This window comes from Salvelinus namaycush, chromosome 9 (genome assembly GCF_016432855.1).
Source record: "Salvelinus namaycush isolate Seneca chromosome 9, SaNama_1.0, whole genome shotgun sequence".
Classification (NCBI taxonomy): Eukaryota; Metazoa; Chordata; class Actinopteri; order Salmoniformes; family Salmonidae; genus Salvelinus; species Salvelinus namaycush.
Genome location: NC_052315.1, coordinates 15,784,679 through 15,811,217, shown reverse-complemented (window position 1 = coordinate 15,811,217; position 26,539 = coordinate 15,784,679). Strand labels below are relative to the sequence as shown.

Sequence of the window (26,539 nt, the reverse complement as noted above, 5' to 3'; positions counted from 1 at the left end):
AGCATACAGTCCTTGGCTCAGACAGTGTAGTAATGTGGGCTCAATAGCATCTCATTAGTGTGCAAGAGCTAGAGAATCAGCTGTACATGTGATGAAGAGTGCACTGCACATTTGATGGAAGAATTCATTGTGCATGCAGAGGGTTGCAATTCCATTGAATTGGAGATAGTTCAACCAAAATATGCCACAAGACCTAGAACTGCCTTGTGTATCCCACAAAAAAAGGTTCACTGTTATAAGCTAACTTTTTTGATGAATTTAAGCAAAATTCCCAAAATTCCCAGGCTTACTGTAACTTCCCATGGAAATTTACAAGAAAGCTTCCGACCCTTTGCAACCCTAGGTACACCTAATAAGGCCCTGTTAGGATGGGAAACAGGTGCAACAAGACACTATCATAGGTAAAGGGGTAGTCATTTCCAATGGTGCTGAAAATATCAGTTTATAACAGGGCAGTGCTCTTATAAGTCCACAGCTGGCTCTGGTCATGATATTTTCTTTTGTGGGTCATTATTATCATTAAGGGTTAAAGGCCCAGTGCAGACAACTCAGTTTGTATGCTTCGTATCATATTGTACAACAGCTAAATGAAACTAACACTGTAAAAGTATAAAACATTTCATAAGTAATTTCCTGATAATTGCTGGTTGAAAATACAATATACACAAGACCATCTAAAATCAGCAGGTTTTAAAATGAAATGTATGGAAACAGGTGATTTTCAGCTTGCCTGGGTCATCACCAGGTGGTAAATTAGACCAATAACAAAGAGTTCCAAACAGCTAGTTTTGAGTTTTCCCCTCCCCACTCAGACCACTCCCAGACAGTCCTAGGAAAAGTCTGAGAAAGTTTTGCTAAAAATAATTTACAATTTTAATGGAAAACTAGTACAGTAAGGTACTTAATTGTAACCCAGAAATGTCATATTTGTATAAAACAGCTCCATCGGGCCTTTAAAAGGAGGCGGTTACTATAGCAAGAGTGCAGACCACATTTGAGTCATTTAGCAGACGCTCTTATACAGAGCGACATACCTGTAGTCTCACGCTCAGAAACAATTAGATGCTAGTATTGTGAACTGTAATAAATTACTTTTAATCTCAAACTTCTGTCACACCCCCCGCCCGTTTTCAACTTAAGTGCCAAAAACTGATAATGGGAATAAAATCCATAAACCGCTGAGATGCTTCACAAGTGGGAATTCACAGTAACAGAAAAATCATCAGGAACATGGGGGGAATTTGCTTTTCCTCTAAATGAAACAAGCTGAAGTCCCAAGGTGAATCCTTGCATCAGAGGTCCTTCCTAGGGAGTGAGTGCAGCTTTTCCAGCAACGTATTCATAATGGGGGAATAATTCTAGGTTGGAGGCATCTTCCATTGTAAGGTCCAATATGCATAGGTAACAGTTTTGTGTTAGCTGCTGCTGGAGTTGGTTCACTTGGCATTGTAGTTGGCAAAGCGCTGGTTCAGGGGGTTCTCTGGCGACTTCATCCACTCCTTTTTCAGTTGCTGCTTGAGCTGCGACAGCCGCATGTTGGGGTTCTCTTTTTTAAGGAGGGGCATGTTCAGTTCCTCGTACGAGGCGAACGCTGCCTTCACCCTGCGCTCGGGGTGGCGGTCGAGCTCTTCAGCCGTGCTGGGAAAGAAACAAACAAACACGAGGAGAGGGCTGAAACTTGGTTCTCTATGGAACCCCATACTTGTTATGATACCTGTCATGTCTGCTTCTATACAGTAATTTCAATATTGCTTTTGTAGGGGGTAACATTGAGAGGTTATGCCTCTTTAGTATTCTGTACCTGAGCACAGCAATGGCATCCTCTATGGATCTAGCATCCACTGCACCTTCCTCAGGGATGATGCGATTCACATTCTCCTCCAGGGGTGACACCAGTTGACTCTTCTCTGTGGACACGAACATAGGAGAGGGGGAACATAAAAATACAACAGAACCCTGAGAGGAAAAAGAGCCTGGTTAATGCTTAAAGGAATAATGGTGAGGTCGTTGCCTTTCTCTTTGGGTTGCTCCTGCTGTTGTAGCGCCTGCTCAATACGCAGCGTCTCCTCAATCTGGGCCCGGGTCACTTTGCACGCCGCCACAGCAGCCGCCTCCTTGGCCTTGCCCTTAATCTTTGCAGCCTCCTCATCCAAGAGCCGCTGGTTCTCTTTCTTTCTCTCCAGGGCCTCAAGGCGCTTCTTCTCCTTGTCGTCCTGCAGGTTCAGAGAGGAGACATTTAAAGCCTAAATGATCAGACCCACTTCAACATATCAGGGAATTACAGATTCGTCTGGTCTGTACATACATAGCCAGATATTGGATTGTGATATAGCCCAATTGAATAGTGCTGCAGACTATTTGACCCAGTGTGGGAATAAGAAACAGAGCAAGAAAAGTCACCTTCCTCTGTTCTTTCTTCAGGACATGTTTATCGTTCTCCTGCCATAAAGCATCCTCCAGCTCCTTCTTCTTGCGGGAGTCTTCCACAGCTTTGGCCTCTGCCTTGCGGGCCTTGGCAGTCATCGCCTTGGAGTTCTCGCCCTGGAACTTCTTCGGCATTCCTAAGACTAGGCCTACTCTTCAGCTGACACAAACAAAGTATTATTTAGACATTCTATCATAAACCAAACCAGGTGGCAAGCTAACTTACCGAGTCACCATCTAATTGAGCCATGGGCCAAAGATAAGACTAAACAAACCAAAAGCATCTTAAGGCTAAGATCATCATTAGAACCATAGAACCGTACAATTCTAACGATGAACTTAGCCTTTAAGGCCTTTGCAGACTATGTTAGTCTTTTACAATTATCAGGTCACACTGTGTAATGTTACCTAATCAAAATCTTGATATCAACCTGGCCAGATTGTATGATTTGCTTCAGTTCTGTCATCACATTCTGCGATTGGCTTACAAGTAGTGATGATCAGTTCGAACAATTGTTTTTTTTCCCAACTACTATTTATATTGACTAGAATCATGATTAGCTTTTCTGAAAAGACTTAATGTTAATCGTTCGTTTGACCTGCTAGTGCTAGCTGCAATGAGTCCTACAGCAGGACTAATACACGCTCCTCCAGCTCAGCATCTCCAGAGATGTGCTCAGACTACCAACTCTGTCATATGAGTGCAGGGAAATAGATCATGAGTATAAAGAAAAATACATGTTTAGAACTCATAATTGATCGCATGGTGCAAGAATTAACGCAATTAATTGATTACTGAATGTTATGGACACAGCTCTGTAGAACCAAAACGTACACAGCCTCTGCTCAACAAACTCGAACTTGAGAACAACTCGCTTGGGGGGGGGGGGGGCTGCAGTTCGCAAACGACATTGTGCTCATCACCCTCACGGCAGTCAAGCAATGCATTCCGCAGAGAGTCAATCACAATCTAGTCCGGTTGCAGCCACAACTAAACAGTTTCAAATGTATCAAGAAATAATCTTATTTGTATGCCTAGCAATCAACAAATGTACATTGTTTTAAAGCACACGTTTGCAAGTCTCAGTCACAAATGACAGCTCCAATATGACCCTTATGGTGAACGAGAGTCTTGTAGAATCATGACTCGAATTTCCAGTTCATCGTTCACCGGTAGGGGGTTTTGCGTGTTCTGGGCATTACTTAAATGAACAAAATTAGTAGAAAGATCAGTTATTTTGACTGAACAAGTTTAAAAGATCTGAGTCAGTACTACTTGCGATGCTACGTAAGTCGACGTAGGCTACGTCAACTGCAGCGGTGTATTTGATCTGCGCATGTGACAGCAGCGCAAGCCTCACTCTGCTCATGGGGTGTCTCTCTTTGTCAACAAAGACTGGTATGCGATCCAAAATATTAAGGAAGTCTCAAGGTTCTGCTTGCCTGAGTTAGAATACCTAATGATAAACTGTAGACCCTACTATTTACCAAGAGTTTTCATCTATATTTTCGTAGCTGTCTATTTACCACCTCAAACTGATGTTGGCACTAAGACCGCACTCAAGAAGCTGTTTAGGGCCATAAGCCAACAAGAAAATGCTCATCCAGAGGGTGCCCCTACCGGTGATTTTAATGCAGGGGGGGATGCCTCATTTCTACCAGCATGTCACCTGTGCAACTAGAGTAAAATAAACTCTAGATCACCTTTACTCCACAGAGACGCATACAAAGCTCTCCCTCACCCTCCATTTGGCAAATCTTACATTAATCTATCTTCCGGATTCTTTCTAACAAGCAAAAACTCAAAACAGGAAGTATCAATGACGCACTCAATACGGAAGTGGTCCGATAAAGCGGATGCTAAACTACAGGACTGTTTTGCTAGCACAGACTGGAATATGTTCCGGAATTCATCAGATGGCATTGAGGAGTTTACCACATCAGTCACCGGCTTCATTAATAAGAGCATTGACAAAGTCATCCCCACAGTGACAGTAGGTACATATCCCAACCAGAAGCCATGGATTACAGGCAACATCCGCACTGAGCTAAAGGCTAGAGCTGCCACTTTCATGGAGCGGGACACTAATCCAGACGCTTATAAAGAAATCCCGCTACGCCCTCAGGCAAACCATTAAACAGGCAAAGCCATTGGCTTATGGCCCTAAACGCACTCAGGCAAACCATTAAACAATACAGGATGCTCGTCAGTTTACAAGCCCTGCCACATCCATCACAGATTACAAAGGGAAACCCAACTGAGAGCTTCACTGACAAGCAACATTCCTTCTATGCTCACGTTGAGGCAAGCAACACTGAACCATTCGTGAGAGCACCAGCCGTTCCGGACGACTGTGATCACGCTCTCCGTAGCCGATGTGATGTCACCTTTGAACAGGTTCACATTCACAAGGACGCAGGACCAGACAGATTACCAGGACGAGTACTCAGTGTCTTCACTGACATTTTCAACCTCTCTCTGACACAGTCTGTAATACCTACATGTTTCAAGCAGACCACCATATTCCCTGTGCCCAAGAACGCCAAGGTAACTTGTCTAAACAACTACCACACCGTAGCACTCCCATCTGTAGTCATGAAATGCTTTAAAGACTGGCCATGGCTCACATCAACACCATCATCCCAGAAACGCTCGACTCACTCCAATTCCATACAGTCCTAACAGATGACAATCTCTACTGCACTCCACACTGCCCTTTCCCACCTGGACAAAAGGAACACCTAGGTGAGAATGCTGTTCATAGACTACATCTCAACGTTCAACACCATAATGCCCTCCAATCTAAGCTCCCTGGTAATGAATGAACATCTTCCTCAACTGATTCCTGGACTTCCTGATGGGCCGGGTAGTGAGGGTAGGCGCTTATCGTGGACTACAAGAAACGGAGAGACGAATATGCCCTCATTCACATCAACGGGGCTGTAATGGAACGGGTCGAGAGCTTCAAGCTCCTGTGTCCACATCGCTAAGGACTTATCATGGTCCAAACACACCAACACAGTCGTGAAGAGGTCATGACAATGCCTCTTCCCCCTCAGGAGGCTGAAAAGATATGGCATGGTCCCTTAGATCCTCAAAAAGTTATACAGCTGCACCATTGAGAGCATCTTGACTGGCTGAATCACCGCTTGGTATGGCAACTGCTCGGCATCCGACTGTAAGGCGCTACAGAGGGTAGCGCCTTACAGAGGGTGGCGCCTTCTCTGCTACCGCACGGCAAACCGTACTGGAGCGCGAAGTCTGGGACCAAAAGGCTCCTGAACAGGTTCTACACCCAAGCTATAACACTGCTAAATAGTTAGTCCGAGTAGCTATTGGGTTATCTGCATCGGCCCTTTTTGCACCAACTCTTTTTAACTATGCACACACACTGGACACTACCCAAACACATACACACAATCGCCACACACTGCTGCTACTGTCTTATCTATCCTGTTGCCTAGTCACTTTATCCCTACCTATATGTACATATCTGCCTCAATTTCCTTGTTCCCCTGCACATCGACTCAGCACTGGTACCCCATGTATATAGCCAAGCTATCATTGAGTATTTATTCCTTGTGTTACAATTTTTGGGAGGGAGTATAGTGCATTGTTGGGAAGGGCCTGTAAGTAAGCTTTTCACTGTTAGTCTACACCTGTTGTTTATGAAGCGTGTGACAATTAAAATTATAAAGTGAGTAATTATGCATCTTAGAATTAGTTCTCACATACAAACTTCATATGTCTGAACTCAGAATCAAATAGGCTTCCCCGAAATAACATGGTCGCAGTGGTAGAACGTTTATTTTGATTGGGATTTTGATAAATGCGCAAATTCAGATGTCATTATTATGGAAATCGTTCTTCTTGACAGCATGTAGACTAAACGTTTAAATCTTGGTGCCGGCCATGTTTCTATTGGTCAGTCACTGGGATCGGCTCATAACACCAGCCAGACTACACGATAAAGGCAACAACAACAAAAAAATCGTACACTGCTAGAACTTTGTCAGAGCCTATGACCGCAGGTTGCGGTACTTAAAAAAAAAAAAAAGATTGGCAGACCTAGACCCTGTCACACTGAACGAGCCAAGATGTCCGACCTAAGAATTTGACCACCTTCTTGGAAATGTTGTCTGGGATGGCAAAATCGTGGCAGAAAACAGCCAAAATCGTACTGTCTGCAAATCCCTTTAGATGATTTTGGGAAACCGGGCACTGATCAACTGAGGATGCCAGCCCATTCAGATAGCAAACAATCTGACAAGGGCCAGGTTTCCATTGCTAACAATGCATCTTTCCTACAACAGCTGAAGATGTAACATGCGTTTCTCAAAACACCATGCAGAGAGAACATTCGCTAAGTGCGTCGTTGGAGCATGTGTCAATACTGATAGTATTGAAATAAAGGGAGCACTGCTCTCGGATCAACCTTCTCCATATAAACCTTACCTTAACATTATTTCACAATACTGACGATGGATCAGCGCCTATTACCACCTACGGCTGCAAATATTGACGCTGCTTATTCTAATTCTTTAGGCAGAACCAATAAAAATGCACTTAACAAAACAAATCATCCACGACACCCGCTAGTTCGACGAGTGGCTGACATGCTGACCACACTGCATCGCATGCGCTGCTAAATAAATGTACACGTTATTCAATCATTGCGCGCGTCAATGAGCGTCTGCGTAGCCAGGCGCTAAACTAGAACTTGGTTCTATTTGTGACGCGCTGCAAGTCCCACCTCTCCCCATTGGTTTTTAGGAGCATATACCCATGTGCCACCTCCTCATTGGTTTTTAGGAGCATATACCCACGTGGGTGATTGAAAGATGAACTGAGGTCCACACTCCAGGCCAGTTGGTAGTGGTAATGCACCTTAAAGTTGGTTGCCAACAGGCATATAAAGTCCAAAGAAGAAGCCTGAAGGATGAGAGATTACTAGAAACGAACTCGGTTTACCCTTTTATCTGTGGATGGTCGGAGTAGAGGACCTTGTGCATTTCAGATAAAATAACAGCCCAATGTTTATATCCCAGGATGTTTCATGCTTTTCGACCTGTCCCCAAATTAATATAGTTGGTTCAGAGTTTGTTTTGACATTTCAACCTGCGTGTCCTGATCGTTTGGTGTGGGTGGACAAAATCAACATGCGCACGCGCGGTCTGGTCAGCATGTGACACCATGCCCAAACCGGACAACCGCGTGCACAAAGAGATTTTGTCCCCCCACACCAGATGCAAATTTTTATTTTACCTGAAATACACAAGGTCCTCTACTCCGACAATTAATCCACACAAAACGGTCAACCGAATCGTTTCTAGTCATCTCTCCTCCTTCCAGGCTTTTTCTTCTTTGGACTTTATATGGCGATTGGCAACTAACTATCATAATAAGGTGTATTACCATAACTGAGCTCAGTTCATTTTTCAGTCACCTACGTGGGTATATGCTTCTAAAAGCCAATGAGGATATGGGGAGGCAGAACTTGCAGCACGTTCTGTACCACAAATATAATCAACTTCTATTTTAGCACCTGGCAACGCAGACCCTCGTGAGCAGTGTGGATGCAATGATTTAATAACATGTGTAAATGTATTTTGCAGCGCACGCGACATGTCTGGTTTGGGCAGCGTGTAACATGCTAACCACACCATTCACGTTGCAAAATAAATGTACACATACATGTTATTCAATCATTGCACCCATACTGCTCATGCGCTGCCAAGTGCTAAAATAGAAGTCAGTGCTATTTGTGACGCTGAATGCGGTGCAAGTCCTGCCTCTCCCATCTCATCTTTGGTTTATAGAAGCATTGGTTAATAGAAGCATTGGTTATACCCACGTGGGTGATTGAATGATGAAATGAGGCCGGTCAGTTGTGGTAATACACCTTATGAAAGTTAGATGCCAATCGCCATATAAAGTCCAAACAACAAAAAGCCTGGAAGGAGGAGAGATGACTAGAAACAATTCAGTTGACCGTTTTGTGTGTGTATTAATTGTCAGAGTAGAGGACCTTGTGCATTTCAGGTAAGATAACAACTCAACCTTTATATCCCATGACAAATTAGCCAGCAACAGCAAGCTAGCAAAATAGGACAAATTAGCTAGCAACTGCAAGCTAGCTAGCTAAATTACCATAAAATGTTTAATGCTTTTTGACCTGTCCCCAAATTAATATAATTGGTTCAGAGTTTATTTTAATATTTCAACCTGCGTGTCGTGATCGCGTTTGGTGTGGGGGGACAAAATCAATGTGCGCACGATGAAGTCTGCGGTTTGGGCATGGTGTTATTAGGCTGGACACATTACATTTTTAACAACGTTCTTTTCTGAGAAAAACTAGTTGCATCCGCCGTGGAACCCAGTTTCATAATATGACCATATTTCCCAGTTGCTTGCCGTCGTTTTGAAGACCGAGGTAAAGACAGTTTCAGGTTGGATATTCGACACATATTTGCCTGTAGTTTTCCTTATGTCCACCAACAGCAGTTAGGGACAGTCAACATAGTGACAAATCAAAATGTTCACGTTTCAATAGCTCTTTAACCATTACTCCTAAAACTGGTTGTAGCTAACCCACTGGCATAGACACACATTGCACACACTTTTTTTCTTCGATTTACATCTCGCACTATTTTAAATTATTTATTTACATTTTTGAATTTCAATAGCTCATTGGTCATATGACCTACTGACTTCAAACAAGGTTCAGAATGTCCACCACTGACTACCCTTCTATATTGCACACCCTTTAGTTTGTCCATTTTCATCTCACATGAATTTTTCTAAATGTAAAATTTCAATAGCTCCTTGGTCATGTGACCCAATGACTTCAAACAAGGTTCAGAATGTCCACTGACTATACCTTCATATCGTACACTTTGATGTTTGTCTACTTTCATCTCATGCTATTAGACTTAAATCTGTAAGCTTGCAGGCCTTCATTTTACATGGGTGTTAAAAAAAAATTGAAGTCAACAAATGTTCCATCCTCGCAATAACTATCTTTCACAAGGACACTGAAAAGATCCGCAAAAATGTCTGTATGTGGAATGGATCAAGGACAGGAGAGGTGTTCAAACAGAAGTGCTTAAAGGAAGGTGCACAGGTAGGCCTCATGAAAAACAATGTTTCATATGCTCTTTTTAATCACAGTAATAGGCAGGGATTTGTCAGTCAGAGTGAGATTGATGATGTGAAATAATCCTTTTCATAGCATCACTTTCATATACTGTACATTAAGACAAATCCTTCTACGTTGAGTATTAGAACGCAGTTTACATAACCTGATAATGACTTGATATTTGAGTGCATTCACAAGCCACCTGCAGACAACTTACAAAATGCTGTAGTGCATTTGAGGGTTCCTTTTACTGATGAAAATAGTTATTTGATGCATGGCCTACTATTTCTAACTGGAAAAATAAATTCCTTTCTTTTGTGTAACACCAAAATGTCTAACATTCCAACCACAACTACATGTTGAACTACAGTTTTTTTCCTGTGCAGTGATCAACTTAGCTTTTTGTATTTCTGAGTGACGTAAAGGTATCGACATAGTGATTAATTAACTTTTAATGTCATTACAGAAAACAGAAAACAAAATGATTGAGTTAACACATTAGAAACAGAGCGTGTCATGAAACTGGAAAATAAAGATGACAATGGAAAGGGAAATATTGATGATGGCCAGAAATTCAGTCAACACCAACTAGATCATTACTCCAGAGACAGAGGGACAGAAGATGAGGCAGAGAATCTAGAGGGCAGGAAAGATGACATACAAGCACACAGTGACAATGTTTGTTTTTCAAATGTTAAAGGATTGTGAGTTTGTTTTCAGTTCATGTTTAAGAGGACAATAACTCTTCTAAATGTGTTTCATTTGCATATTAGGGCGGCAGGTAGCCTAGTGGTTAGAGCTTTGGACTTGCAACCGAAAGGTTGCAAGATCGAATCCCCAAGTCGACAAGGTAAAAATCTGTCGTTCTGCCCCTGAACAAGGCAGTTAACCCACTGTTCCTAGGCCGTCATTGAAAATAAGAATTTGTTCTTAACTGACATGTCTAGTTAAATAAAGGTTAAATAAATAAATAAAATATTGCAGGTCACAGCTCTGTGGCGAAGAAACAATTGTGAGGTGGTACAGACAAAAAGTCCTCTTTCCTTCGCCATCATTAATTAAGAGTTTAAAACTCTGCAGTCCCACAAATGCTTGTGGGTGAGGTAACAAATACTAGTCATAATATGACAATAAGCATTTTTATCACAATTGTAAACATAGCGTATGAAGGATGAACATAGAAGTACATTAGATGTGCACCTAACCAAGTAATATCATTATGTAGTTAACTGGAATTGGAGTTGAATGTTTCTGATGACACACACTTGAATATTTATGGTCCTTATTCTGTCACTTTAAAGTAAATAGTGAAGATGTGTCATCACGTAAACACAGTATTGTCAACAATAACACTTTTTTGACTACATAACGCCTTATGTATGATACTTAATCTCCCTAACAAGGCATATATACAGTTGAAGTCTGGAAGTTTACATACACCTCAGCCAAATACATTTAAACTCAGTTTTTCACAATTCCTGACATGTAATCCTAGTAAAAATTCCCTGTCTTAGGTCAGTTAGGATCACCACTTTATCTTAAGAATGTGAAATGAATAATAGTAGAGAGAATGATTTATTTCAGCTTTTATTTCTTTCATCAAATTCCCAGTGGGTCAGAAGTTTACATACACTCAATTAGTATTTGGTAGCATTGCCTTTAAATTGTTTAACTTGGGTCAAATGTTTTGGATAGCCTTCCACCAGATTCCCACAATAAGTTGGGTGAATTTTGGCCCATTCCTCCTGACAGAGCTCATGTAACTGAGTCAGGTTTGTAGGCCTCCTTGCTAGCACACGCTTTTTCAGCTCTGCCCACAAATTTTCTATAGGCTTGAGGTCAGGGCTTTGTGATGGCCACTCAAATACCTTGACTTTGTTGTCCTTAAGCCATTTTGACTTTTGTAGCCGCTTCCTCCAGCATCTTCATAAGGTCTAGGGAGTTTTTCCTAGCCACCGTGCTTCTACACCTGCATTGCTTGCTGTTTGGGGTTTTAGGCTGGGTTTCTGTACAGCACTTCGAGATATTAGCTGATGTACGAAGGGCTATATAAAATAAACTTGATTTGATTTTGATTTGGTCTGGTGCTGTTGTTCTGGGATTGATTTGCACTTTTCGCACCAAAGTACGTTCATCTCTAGGAGACAGAACGGGGCTCCTTCCTGAGCAGTATGACGGCTGTGTGGTCCCATGGTGGTTATACTTTCGTACTATTGTTTGTACATATGAACGTGGTACCTTCAGGCGTTTGGAAATCGCTCCCAAGGATGAACCAGACTTGTGAAGGTCTACAATTTTTTTTCTGAGGTCTTTGCTGATTTCTTTTGATTTTCCCAAGATGTCACGCAAAGAGGCACTGAGTTTGAAGGAAGGCCTTGAAATACATCCACAGGTACACCTCCAATTGACTGAAATTATGTAAATTAGCCTATCAAAAGCTTCTAAAGCCATGACATAATTTTCTGGAATTTTCCAAGCTGTTTAAAGGCACAGTCAACTTAGTGTATGTAAACTTCTGACCCACTGGAAATGTGATACAGTGAATTATAAGTGAAATAATCTGTAAACAATTGTTGGAAAAATCCCTTGCGTCATGCACAAAGTAGATGTCCTAACTGACTTGCCAAAACTATAGTTTGTCAACAAGATACTTGTGGAGTGGTTGAAAATACGAGTTTTAATGATTCCAACCTAAGAGTATGTAAACTTCGACTTCAATTGTATGTGACAATTACCCATTAAATTGCATGTAGCCAGAATATATTAGACAAATAAAAAGGCACATGTAATTACGTTTGTTTTAAATCTCGATAAACAATCCTTCTAACTAACCAATATTCTCTGAAATGTCTATGCATTTTAGTTTATGCTTAATTATTTGTATAATGTTCTTCACATTCAAAGCATTTGTAGTTTTACTTTCTCTCCTTATACAGACAATCGAATGGTACTTTCAAGCAACCCCAAAAATCTGTGGTCACGGGACAAAGATTTACATCCTAAATCACTACTCAGCCCAAGTCATTCTAAAAGGAGAAAGAAGTTTAGTGTGCAAGCAAAGTCTGCCCAAGGTACTAATACAATCTGTTAGTGGAATTGGCTTAGTGGCAAGCATGTGATATTATTTATTTCAGGTGAACTTCAGTAACTACAATGCTGTCATGAGTTTCTTGAATGTGAACCAGAACCACTGGAAGTTCATTGTGAGTAAAATCCTTTTTCCAAAATACATTTTTTGTGATATGGGTCATTTAATAGTTAAATAATTTAATTGATCAATACATTTCAATATTGCTCCCCCAGTATCTGCATGAACCATCAGGCCAAGTATTTTTGTTTGAATCTGCTGGACAGAAAGAGAAGGAGGAATCGCAACACGCTGCATTCAAATTCAGGTCTTAGTTATTCCATTGTACTGGATCTAATACATATTAGCATTTTACATACATTCATAAGTGTAATACTTTTTTATGACATACTGTGAAAAACGCTTGGATGCTGGCTCTGTCACTTTCAGACTTGCACAGAGCAGACTGAAAGGGGAAGGGTAGCTCTTGACTTGAACCACAGGGGTTCTCTGTAAAGCGAGAGTAATCAAAAAAGGCACAGACACACCCCTTGACTTTCAATTGGCACCCTTGACCTGTGCATTCTCTCCTGATTGGCTCTGTGGTGCTTAGTCAATGGGAACTCCATTGCCGGCCCCATCATAAAGTTTACACACAGTCTGGCAGTCTGACCAAAGTGCCAGAGGTATGAGGAGAGACAACCTCCTTTGTATTTATGGGAACAAATGTGTCCTAACACTTTGGATCCAATTCTTGGACAGTTAGAAGACACAATGCATCAATGCAACAACAACAAAACAAAAAAAAGAGTAACCTCAACCTTGTGGGTCTGTGGGCCAATAAAGTGCCAACTCAATTCTACCACTGACTAGTCTCTCATGCCCCTATGAACGGGGACACAGGGCAATAATTTTTTTATCTAAACCAGCCCTTTTTTACTAGAGTACACTAACCTCTAATTGGGGCTCTTTTCTTGACACATAGTAGCAGTTTACCAGATAAGAAGTCAAGAAGATCAAAAAGTAGATTGTTGTAAGGGTGTATTACATCCTGTGCTGGCCCCATTGTCATATCCTTTCTGGATTCTGAGTGGTAAAATCATAGCTGAAAAATGCCTCTATGCATGTGTATACTGTATGTGGGAATGTCTTATGTCCGCCCTACATGTAGTTTTGATACATGGAATATTCCTCAACTGCATTTGTCATAAATTACTATTGCAAATAGAAGTATTATGTTCAACAACTGACATTTTCAGAACACACTTTAACACCCTTTTGTGCTTACAAGTCAGATTTGGTGGGCACTGTCATCTGTGATCTTTGTGATATGACTTTCTTTAAGCACGTACTGATGAAACTGTCACTTAATATTTTTTTCTTAAAGTCTACAAACACTCTACATTTATTCACTCTGTGATAGGGTTGGATCCTATATGCTACTATTATTGTCCTGTAAATGGTTCAGTGCCTATCATTTAGGCTGAGTGTAGAATGGGGCATAAAGGAAATTACCTCTACTAATAAATTACTACTAGATTATAGTGATAAGGAAAACAGCATACAAATGTGGCTTGTGTATTCATTTGCCTATAATTAATCAGTTATGTTTACATAAAAAAAGAGAATACTTCAAAATGAGAAGATCCTGCCATGGAAAAGACGACTGGGCGGACATAAAGTGGAAAGGAGGGGTAATAACTCACACCATGCAGCAGGACACCTTCAGCTGCGGGGTCTTTGTAATGCATAAAAATAGTTATATTTTCAACAATGAATGGTTAGCTGTTATGTGACAATTAGGTCAAAAACTATTTTATTTTTTGGTGTAGACGGCCAAGGAATTTGCACAGAACTTCCCCAACATCCCCTCCCAAATTGATATAGAACCTTCAAAAACACATGGAGCAACTGCAAAAAGAAATGGCTGAGGATATACTAAAACTTTCTGGTATGTAATGACATTTAATTCAAAGTAAATGTAAATTCTATATTTGTATGTAGTTGTGTGGGACAGCCATATGTTCAGTTCATGCCCATGATTTCAGAGTTCAACAAAGCCAACAACTGCTTCATGTAAGACAATTTAAGATATAAACCAATGGATGGCTAATTTGTCATACTGCATTGATATTATTTATAACGTGTTACGCTTTGTTTTGTTTTAGATTGAATGTTTTGCATGCCAACGGTGGTTCCATGTGCTGTGCCTAGGAATGAAGACAAAATAGTTCAACAGAGTAAAGAACACAAACTGGAAGTGCAGTCTTTGTTGTTGAAAATGTATGCTATACCCCATCCACACTGTAGAGGCTCTGAAATGTACATCAACCAGGGATAAAGAGAAAGACCTATTTGAAGTGTCTGTTGACATGTTGGAAAAGATTAAAGGTCTACAATTTATGTTTCATTTGTCAATATTACATTTTTACTCATTGATTTACTGGCCACCATTACTATGGTTACATGTTCATTATATGTATTGACCAGCAAACCCACTGCAGCCTACCTCACTAGCTCACTCTCCATCCCTGTTTTGGACAATTAATAACATGACACTCGTACTTTTTGCCCTTTTCCTTTATGGTTGATATTAACGATGAAAAGAGATTATCTGTCTCTCTCCTATTGTGTACCGCTGTTAAATACTGTGGAAAAATATTTTAAAAACTGGGAAAATAACTACTTAGAACTACCAATTATTATTAGATAAATATGAAAGAAAAGGGTAAACACAACACTGGACTGATCCCCTATTTGTCAAACTAATATTAATGTACAACAATATAGAAGATACATGACTAGAGGTTATGCAATATGGGTGTATATCCACTGCACGCTTCTTAGGTGTGTAATTGACATGACCATGGGGCTATTGCAATTAAAAATTATGAAAAATGTACGTTACACCACGTGATTTTACACTACACAAACACGAGTGTGCAATATAGAAGGGTACATTCTGCACCTTGTTTGAAGTCAGTAGGTCAAATGACAAAGGAGCTATTGAAATTTTAAATTTTGAAAAATTCATGTAAAAACGTGAGATGAAAATTGACAAACTAAAGGTGTGCAATGTGTAGGCCCACTGAGTGGACATTCTGAACCTTGTTTCAAGTCAGTAGGTCACATGACCAATGATCTATTGAAATTTTACATTTGGAAAAATTCATGTAAAAACGTGTGAGATGACAATGGACAAACCAAAGGGTGTGCAATATAGAAGGGCAGTCAGTGGACATTCTGAACCTTGTTTGAGTCAAGTAGGTCACATGACCAAGGAGCTATTGAAGTTCGAATGTAAACAAAAGTTTGTACTTTGTTTACCTCCCTAACTAATTCAACTAGAAATACAAAATGCTGGACACATTTCCACGTGTATTAGCTTTGGAAAGCGAATTAATGTCCAAATCGTGAAAATAAGACCTGTGCAATGTTGTGCGCAATTTTTCCAACATCGTGAAACTTTTTTGGAGTATGTGGGTCAAGTGGTTTGAAAGCTATTGAGGTTTGAAAGAGCGAATATCCGTCGAATATCCAACTTGAAACTGTCTTTACCTCGGTGTTTTGAAGTAATCGCGAAAAAACAGGCCTTATTTTAGTGCATTGTTCACCCTGCCAGCCCCTATTAGTTCTATTGAGCACTGTGGCACCACCAACTTGCCTTCCGAACGTTCTATTCCCAGTTTATTGTTCAACGTCACAATACCTGCTTGGCTATTATTGGCAATGATACCTGCTCACGTTGTTAATAGTTAAAATTTAAACAAAAATTATATTGGAATTCTGCGGTCTTCCCATCGTTTCCTATAGGGGAAATATAGGCATGTCTGTCCATTTCGCCAAATATCTCGCAATGTGTGTATTTTTATTTTTTTCAAGTCGGACGCCATTTTAATCATGTGAATCTCCTCTTTCTAATTACGTAAGCCTGGGCAGCTAGCTCGGTTGTCATCAAATGCTAGCCCCCAAAATACTTTTTGCCATGGAAAGCTGAGTTCCCCCCATTGTTTTCCTATGGAGAGGCATGCCGGTCTATTTAGCCAAATATCAGTGTATATTTAGATTTTCTTCAAATCGGACACCATTTTAAAATCGGGAGAATCTCCTCTGTAATTACATAAGTCTTGGGCGGCGATCGCTAAACCAGAAATATACCTTTTTATTTTTTCCTTACTATCTCATTACGCAGACATAAGCACAGTTGACACCATTGAGGTGCGGATGTTTACTTTCTACACAAGTTTTTTTTGTTTTGTTTCGTCCGAAGAACAGATTGTAGTGGTAAAATAAAAAGGGATACATTTTGTGCCATTTAGGCGAAATTTAGTTCTAAACATCACCCCAGTCAAAACAGGATCTGCGAACGTTCGATTCCATTAATTTGCTATGGGATCGCGCTAGTGTTCCAGTTTAGCCAACGTTCTTAAGCATTAGGTGAATTTTAACTCGTTCTATTGTCCAGCCTAGTGTTATAAGGCAGGCAACGTTAACGATGGTTTTGGTTAACAGCTCGGACATTTAATGATGCACCTTCGAAGGATGAACTTTGCCTTCAGATGTTTTTGGGAAACCGGGCAAACGCATGTTACACACTGGCTAGCTGATATAAGTAACATTACATTAGAAGTTATACATATCAACCATGTAGCCTAACTCTAGCAATCCTGCAAGGTAACGTTAGTAACACGCTTACAAAACATTCGACAAACGTTAACTACCTAGCAAGATACTTTAGTCATACGAGTTATGTATTTACCCAACATATTACCAGTAACCACACATAAAACGTGTGCAACCTTCTTCAACCGTCTTGCAACCTAGCTAGTTTCCAGCTTCCATAGCGATGGCTGTATAAATGAGCAAGTTACTGCTAGCTAGCTAACCAGCCTGTTATGAGCAAGTTAGCTAGCCAAGACCAATATTTCAGTGTCTCCGTGCCAATTGAATCTCTTAACCAATGTAAAAAATAAATAAAAGTGTGAAAGGAGAAGGGCTATACCTGAGCGACAGATGTTGTTTCGAAAAAGGCATCTGAGTGTCAGACCATTGAGCTATGAAATAACCCTTTCGTGACGACGCACCGTGATGACGTGCTGAACGAAATGGCTTGTTTAAGAGATAAATGTCATAATTTCTGAAATAAATCATTATATCAAAACCATTAAATAGTACAACCGGTCCTATTTTTTTGTAACATAATTCTGTATGTCAATCCAAAAATGTATACTATAAATACAGACAAAAAACAAATGCAAAATGTTCTCCTTCTCCATTCCACAGAAATCACATTTATAGTCAATATTCAGCTTGAATCTTTCCAAAACATGTTTCAAAGGATAAATTCGATGTAACATTTTAAATGAAACTTCCTTTACTTTGTTACTGATACAATATTTGTTAGCAATTTTCCATGCTTTCCCCCATTTGTATATCACCATAGATATTTGACCAAAAGAATATTGCTGAGGGAATTGTAGTATCACAAACAATATTCCTATTTCTGTTTATTACTACATAAATATGTAGTATATTTAATTCAACTGCTAATAATACTAGGTAAATTTCATATTCACAAATGAAAATGGTCTAATTCAAAACCTAACTTTTTTCACTTTATAAATGAATTTAAACAATATGGCACTACTTTAACTAAAATGAAAAACAAAAAGGCAATTAAAACTTGTATTATTAATGAATATGATATGTTTGTTTAGGATTCCTGGCAATGTAAATAGTTTGTATGTATGCTTGTACGTGACTAATCCTCTTTTGTTTGTTGATATTTGTTAATAAAACATTTTTTTAAATGGCTCGTTTAAGTGACGTCCCAAACTAACCCAATCTGTTTGATTGACTTGTTTTTTAGATTTACACTTTGTGTCTAATAAATTCTAGTTATATATTTAGTATTGTTATGGTTTCCAAGCAAAGGTTTTGAAATTTCAAAAGTAAAAGGACTTGCTTTTTCCACCAGTTTCATACCAGCTTGTTGATATTATTAGAATGAATCTAAAAAATAAACCCAATTTATTTTCAACACAAACAAACAAGCCTTCTCACTACACAGAGAAATAGAACATTTAAACAGTCAAAATTGGAGGAGCAGACGTATCTATTTTCATGACGTCACATGAAGCATTATGGAGCCAGCTGAAGAAGCTCTCGACAACGAAGTTGAGTTGTCTGGAAATGAAGCTAGTCATGCATGCTCTAACGCAGGCACTACACACAGCAAAAGATTAAAAGAGTTGGAAAATGCTGCGTTGCAAACGAGCTTGAATTCTCTACGAATGGAGTCGGAATCAGCCACAGATACCGGGAGTAAGAGAGGCCAAGAGTCCGGGGAGGAGGAATATTCGAACGGCTCGTCCAATGAGTCGGGGGCCTTACCACCACAAACCCCAAGGCCTGAGGCAGTAGAAGAATCCGATACAAATGTTGAAGAAGAAAGGACCCTTACAGACCACTTAAATAAACGTCTCCTCTCATCATTTCTTGATAAATTGAATCAAAGAGACTTGGCTCTTCCCGGTATTCAACGCCTGGACTGCGCTGTCGCAGACGAGGATTCTAACCGGGGCGCGGAAGAATGGTGATGGAATTGGGAGATATCTGGCACGAGAAAGGAACACGGACCTCCAGTAGCTGATGCTATCAATGTGGACAGGCAGCAACATTAATTTCACAACAACTTGGGGTTTATTTCATTCATAATTACAAGCCTCGTGTCGTTTAAGATTGAGCGTCTTGGTCGCTGTTTGTCCCAAATGTATTTGTCGTCAATTTAGCTAAAAGCGGGCCAAGGACGGTGGTGACTGCAAGAAAACAAAGACGTGTAACCTATGTTGAATCCTCAACAATATTCGTCAGCATTATATTTGCTAGGCCATGTTTTGATCTCGGTGATTGAAATAAACTACACATTCTGTCCAGAATTTAAGCATACATGTATTTTTCCCCATCAATATATAGCCTATGGCCATGGCAACATTACACAGCTAATGCATGCACAAGTTTGTCTATTAGACACAAAATCTGGTAAATAAATTACATCATTTTGAGATAGGTGTTGCAACATTTCATCAGTAGCCCACTCATCCTATAAAAATGACCTACCTTTAAAATAGTTGATATTGATACATCTGATCTATTGCATAGGTAGCACGTTCAGTTGGATTTATCAAGCTATAAAGTTGTCCTAACTCTTAAGGTTTTTCAATTAGTAAAATTGTGTAACCATAGGCAAAAAAGCAGAAGGTGTAATAGTATTTAAATTTGTTTAAAAAAAAAAAAAAAAAATAAAGCAGAAGGTGTACGTTTGCCTCAATCAGCCCATTAGGATAATTGATCTCAAATCCAAATTGCTGGAATAGAGCAAAAATTCAAATTTTGACTTCACTGTCCAAGGCTGTTATATATTACAAATGCTTGCACATAGTATTCATTACATCAATTCCATGAACCAAAATATTTTGAAAGCATTCTTTGTCAATGGCTTATTCTATTAGAAGTTGTGGAAATTGTCACTTGAGAAGAGCATCTTGTCAGAAATAAGTTACTCTTTAATTTGTATTGTATTTATTAAGTATTCCCATTAGCTGATGCCAAGGCAGCAGCTACTCTTCCTGGGGTCCAAACAAATTAAGCCAAAAATCAAATAACAGTACATATTACACCATGACATATCTACAATACAACATTTATAATACCACCATACATACATGTGTGTAGTGTGTGTGCTAGAATTTGTGTGCCTGTGTGTGTGTCTCTTCAGTCTGCATTATTCCATAAGGTGTACTTATGTTTTCTAAATCTGATTTTACTGCTTGTATGAGTTACTTGATGTTGAATAGAGTTCCATGTAGTCATGGCTCTGTGTAGTACTGTGCATTTTCCAAATCAGTTTTGTACTTGGGGACTGTGAAGAAACCCCTGGTGGCATGTCTTGTGGAGTATGCATGGGTGTCTGAGCTGTATGCCAGTCATTTGAACAGACAGCTAGGTGCTTTCAACATGTCAATACCTCTCACAGACAAGTAGTGATGCAGTCAATCTCTCCTCTATGTTGAGCCAGGAGAGATTGACATGCATGTCATTGATGTTAGCTCTCTGTGTACATTTAAGAGCCAGCTTGTGGCACTTGACCATAATATAGAAAGGGAAACATTATTCAAGTGGCTAGTGATCCATTTCTAAAAGTGGCCAGTGATTCCTAATCTATGTCTATAGGCAGTCGCCTCTGATGTGCTAGTGTTGGCTGTTTAGCAGTCTGATGGGCTTGAGATAGAAGCTGTTTTTCAGTCTTTCGGCCCCAGCTTTGATGCACCTGTACTGGCCTCGCCTTCTGGATGATAGCGGGGTGAACAGGCAGTGGCTCGGGTGGTTGATGTCCTTGATGATCTTTTTGGCCTTCCTATGGCATCAGGTGCTGTAGGTGTCCAGGAGGGTGGTAAGTTTACCCCAGGTGATGCGATTGGCAGACCGCATCATCCTCTGGAGAGCTTTGCGGTTGTGGGCGGTGCATTTGCTGTACCAGGCGTTGATACAGCCCGACAGGATGCTCTCAATTGTGCATCTGTAAAAGTTTGTGAGGGTTTTAGGTGTTACGCTAAATTTCTTTAGCCTCCTGAGGTTGAAGAGGCGCTGTTGCACCTTCTTCACCACACTGTCTGTGTGGGTGGACCATTTCAGTTTGTCAGTGATGTGTACATCGAGGAACTTGAAGCTTTCCACCTTCTTCACTGCGGTGTGGATATGGGGATGCTCCCTCTGCTGTTTCCTGAAGTCCACGATCATCTCCTTAGTTTGTTGATGTTGAGTGAGAGGTTATTTTCCTGGCACCACACTCCCAGATATACTGTATATATTATATGTACAGTATATATTATATTGTTTATTTTTACTGCAATCGCCAACCACAGGAGGACTCAAGGTTGGTCCTTGTCGCGTAGAGTAGGCCAGAAGGCTAAACTGAAAAACCTAACCTCTATCAAATAAAAAGATGGCAGAGCCATCAAGGGTGTTTATTTACGTAGTGAATCTGGGAGTGAAAAACAACAGTACTGCCACCAAAAGTATACATTATGGGACAGCTAAAAACAATGCTTCCCCAGCAACAGCTCAATCCAAAATGGTACCCCCCCCCCCCCCCCCCCCCCTTTGAACTGAAAGAGAGGATCCTTTTGTAGGGGAAGCCCATCCCATTAGAACATACCAAACACTAATTCATTAAGCAATTACCATCATCAAAGCCTACATTTTCCACTCAGCTAAACATCATGAATTATATACATTGCACCTTTGCAGTCTATTTCTCATGATACAATATAACACATTTACAAAACCCCATCACTACTGACATGGTGACTTCCAATATGCCCATTCACATGAATGAGCCAGTCGGGACAGGCACTACAAAGCCAGCCCGATTGCCGTAGCTCTGGTCCTTATCCCAGCATACCCGGAAGCTACAGAGACGGAGAGAGAGAAACAGAACCAAACAAACAGCGCGTCCATCCATAATATTGATAAGTACAATAAACGTTGCTTAACTTAAACATGAATGCTTGTCTGAATATTCTTTAAACCATAACAAACTGTTAATGACGGGAGGTAAGAATAAAGTATCTAATGTATGTACTAAGATAGCGAAGTTAACTTGTGTGTCAACCCACATTGCTAACGTTGCTGATAACGGAGCAGGGAGGGGGCGATGAGTGTGTATGTGTGTTAGTGTACCAAACGCTGCCCGCGGCCAGTGATGGACTTCTCTGACGGACACAGAACCCGAAGGGCTGGAGCTCCAGATACCACCTGGTCACACAAGAATTACGGTCCTTCACGGTCTGGATCCAGGTCAGAGCTCTGTGGTCCGTGTGCAGGTCAAATTCCCTCCCAAGGAGGTAATACCGGAGGCTATCTAGTGCCCACTTTATAGCCAGGCACTCCTTCTCGATTGTCGAATACCTGGTTTCCCTGGGCAACACCTTCCGACTCAGGTACAGCACGGGGAGATCTTCTCCTGGCTCCCCTTGGGTCAGTACAGCTCCAATTCCCATAGCTGAAGTGTCCACCTGAACGAGAAACCTCTTCTGAAAATCAGGGCCCTGGAGCTGTATGTGCAAGGTTGAGAACAAGTGGTCTACAACTAAACAGCACCACTAACTTCCTGCTATCTGCTTCGGACCCAACGTAGAGTATGTGGTTGTCTACTGTGTAAATCCCCCCCACATGAAGATTGACAAGGCCTTAGCAGGGGACAGCCAAACAAAAGTTTCAAGGTTGCATCAGACTTCTGAAGTGTAGCAACATTTTGTGGAACATCCCATTGCAACTCTAACCCAGACAAATCAGCAACAGGTACCCCCACATACTTCTCAAGACACCTCTGGCGTCGTGACTTTCTGGGACCTTTGGTCCCCCCCCTCGCACAGACTGTCACACAAGTCAGGCAGAGGTTGTAAACCAGCTTTGGCCTGGGCACGAGTGACAACTGAGCATGGCACATGAACATCAGACTGGCAAACTGACTGCTCAAATAGCTGACCCCCTACACTTCCCAACAGATCAGAGAGTATAGGCACATTCCTCCCCAAAATCATCTCAAAAGGTAGCGTCTCCATTACCCCAACTTTGAGGAGGTATTTCTGACCCTGAATCTCAACTGTGAGCTCAGCTGTGGGCTGCTGCGACTGGTCACCGTGGACACATTGGATCAGTGTCTGGTGACCATAATCAATGCCATTAACAGGTACATTACATTTTCTGATCAATGACAGGGAACTGCCGGTGTCAATCATTGCAGTAAAGACTTTTACCATTCACTTTTACAGGTACCAAGACTGACCCTTCCCCACTCTGCCTATGCTGAACACCATCCCCCTCTCTGGGCACATAACAGTAACCTCAGAGCTTGGATTTACATAAGGGACACATTGACTCACCCGATGATGTCGTTGCAGCTCTGAAGCGTGGACGGTAGGTCTCCAGGGAGATGTCGAATTACACCAGCAGCGCTTCCTTCAAGTCCTTGTAGACGTTGGACAACGCCTCATCCATTGCTGTGTACGCCTCTAAGGCCTTGCCTGTGAGCAATGGGACAAGCCTGTAGGCCCACTCTACCTCCGGCCACCGCCACGTCTTGGCCATTCGTTCAAACCTCAGCAGGTAGTTTTCAATGTCCTCCCTCTTCTGGTAGGAAGGCATCTTCGGCTCCTTACTCAGGAATGTTGGGGGGTGGACGTCAGCACTGCTGGACTGGTCTCCTGGTGCTGGGGCTGGCCTCATCACTGCTTGAGGATCCTGCTCTGGAGTTGAAGTCCCTGCTGCGTCGAGCCAACACCAGGACGACAAGTTCTGACAAGTTCTGCTAGGTGATGAGCTGTGAGGATAGATTGGCGTAGGCCTCAGACCTCCTGCTTGAAGTCTTTGTCCCTCCTCTCAAGGCAGGTGAGAAGTTGCTGTTTTCAAAGTAGCAAAAAAATAAAACAGCAGTTACAATTCCCTAAAAGTCTTTTTTTATGTTCATTGGAGTGTCACTTATGGCCTTGTATTAGTTATATTCAAGAATAAAAGTTAATTCATTTTTTATTGTGATTCATATGAATGTACCCTAGTAAAATGTAATTCAGTATAACTAAGTGTTTAAAAAAAATCATAAGGTTAGATTATCATGCTTAGAATGGCAGAAATATAACTACCCAGAATAAATGACACTTTTATTTTGAGTACCACATATTTGATGTGTCACGGGTCCAACTCTAAATCTGTTGAGGGTTTTTTACAAAAACTTCCTGCCTTACACTGAAAAAAAATCCCAAATCTATGAAAATATCTTTCACTTCACCCTTTGAGATTTGTTTATGTCTCTCAGTCAACAAAACAAAGTTATTGTATTTTAATATAAAATACTGGTGTTATACTGTATGAGAATATTTTGTTACCCTGAATGACACATCACTACGGCCCACAAATATTGATTAAATGTGATTCCTTCAGCATTAACAATAATGATCCTATGAACTATTATAAGTAGCAGCAATAGTATTTTTCTTTTAGCTATTTTTTAAGTTATAAAACTGTGTAAAAAAACAGGATACGATGTTTAAAATGTGCAGGCTAGCTGAACTTAGATCGCTTCCATACTAGAGAGAGCAAGAGAAATTACCCATACGCCACACACATAAAGAACATGGGTTTTACTATGCAACATAGTTTAACTGACACGAGGTACAATTTCATTTACGTAGGATTAAATCAGCATTGAACTGTTGCTGACAGTAGCATGAAAACAATAGTGTAACGACCCTTGGTTTATAAGCGCGGAAATCGACTCTGCCGCTCGAGCATGCTTTTGCAGCACAGTCGATAGCGCGCCGGACCTCGGGCTAGAAGGTCGAGGGTTCGAGACCTGCTCCCTGCCTGTTTCACGGATTTCATACATAAATATATTTAACAGGCAGTTCCTTGGCCACCTATATAAATGAATGACCTTGACCTATAAAGTTTATCCTTACTTTTCGTATTTAATATAGCTGGGTAAGAGTTGGGTAAGAGTTGAGTGAATTTAATATTATATTTATACATTTATCTTTTTATGTTAAATGAATGGCCTTCGGACACCAAATTTACACGTCTCGTCTTTGACCCATATACAGTACCAGTCAAAAGTTTGGACACACCTACTCATTCAAGGGTTTTTCTTAATTTTTACTATTTTCTACATTGTAGAAGACATCAACAACTATGAAATAACACATATGGAATCATGTAGTATCCAAAAAAGTGTTAAACAAATCAAAATACATTTTATATTTGAGATTCTTCAAAGTAGCCACCCTTTGCCTTGATGACAGCTTTGCACACTCTTGGCATTCTCTCAAACAGCTTTACCTGGAATGGTTTTCCAACAGTCTTGAAGGAGTTCCCACATATGCTGAGCACTTGTTGGCTGCTTTTCCTTCACTCTGCGGTCCAACTATGTATTTCCTCCTAATACTGTACAATCTGTGTGTCGCTTCATTGGCCTGGGGTATACCGAGTGGCGCAGCGGTCTAAGGCACTGCATCTCAGTGCTTGAGGCATCACTACAGACACCCTGGTTCGAATCCAGGCTGTTTCACAACCGGCTATGATTGGGAGTCCCATAGGGTGGCGCACAATTGGCCCAGTGTCATCCGAGTTTGGCCAGTGTAGGCCGTCATTGTAAATAAGAATTTGTTCTTAACTGACTTGCCTAGCTAAATAAAAAAAAATGTAATTGTTTGTTGAATTGAAGACCAGATTGTTCTCAGTTTGTCAGTCAGAGTAGCCACTAATTTCAGTCATTTGTGTGGTATTAAAAAGATTCAGCTTTCTTCTGTTATGTAAATGACGTTGAATTGCATGAAACTGCATTTTTCAAATACTTATTTTTTCCGGACCCAGCTAAAAAATGTTCCCCATGTGTGGAAATCCTAAAACGCCTCTGCTCAACTGTAGTTTATGCCACATGGCAAACGTTATGGGGGGGAGATTATAAAACAACCAAAGCCTCGGGGCCTATGATTTCTTAATCCGGCCCTGCAGGGGATGTAAAGCCATAACACATGAGTTTTTCCAGCAGCAGATTATGGTGGATAATGTCAAAAGCTTCACTGAAGTCTAACAAAAAAACTCCAGGGTTTCTCAGTACATTTCATATCCGGTGAACTTACATGTGTGCAACCCAAAATTCGGACATTAAATACTTCTGAAAATGTCATTTGTGTGCTCTTTAAGGTGCATCCTTTCTAACCCATGAAGAACCTACAAAAACCAAATTAAAAGACACCACACAATTAAATCAGACACGGTATTAACACCACCAACAAATACTCATAACCGGTGGGCTGTGTGTGCATGTGCTGGTGTGTGTGGTAAAACGTAG

General features: G+C 40.7%; 1 protein-coding gene across 1 annotated transcript; it reads right to left on the bottom strand.

The window, feature by feature from the left end:
• Window positions 1-416: 416 nt before the first annotated feature.
• Window positions 417-17,708, bottom strand: ccdc124 (coiled-coil domain containing 124). The gene is made up of 5 exons (XM_039000955.1): window positions 17,633-17,708; window positions 2,401-2,584; window positions 2,012-2,213; window positions 1,802-1,907; window positions 417-1,638 (listed from the first exon to the last, which is right to left on the bottom strand). Exons 2-5 carry the CDS (start codon window positions 2,557-2,559, stop codon window positions 1,437-1,439), a joined length of 669 nt encoding a protein of 222 aa, XP_038856883.1. The 5' UTR covers window positions 2,560-2,584; window positions 17,633-17,708; the 3' UTR covers window positions 417-1,436.
• Between the last annotated feature and the right edge of the window lie 8,831 nt (window positions 17,709-26,539).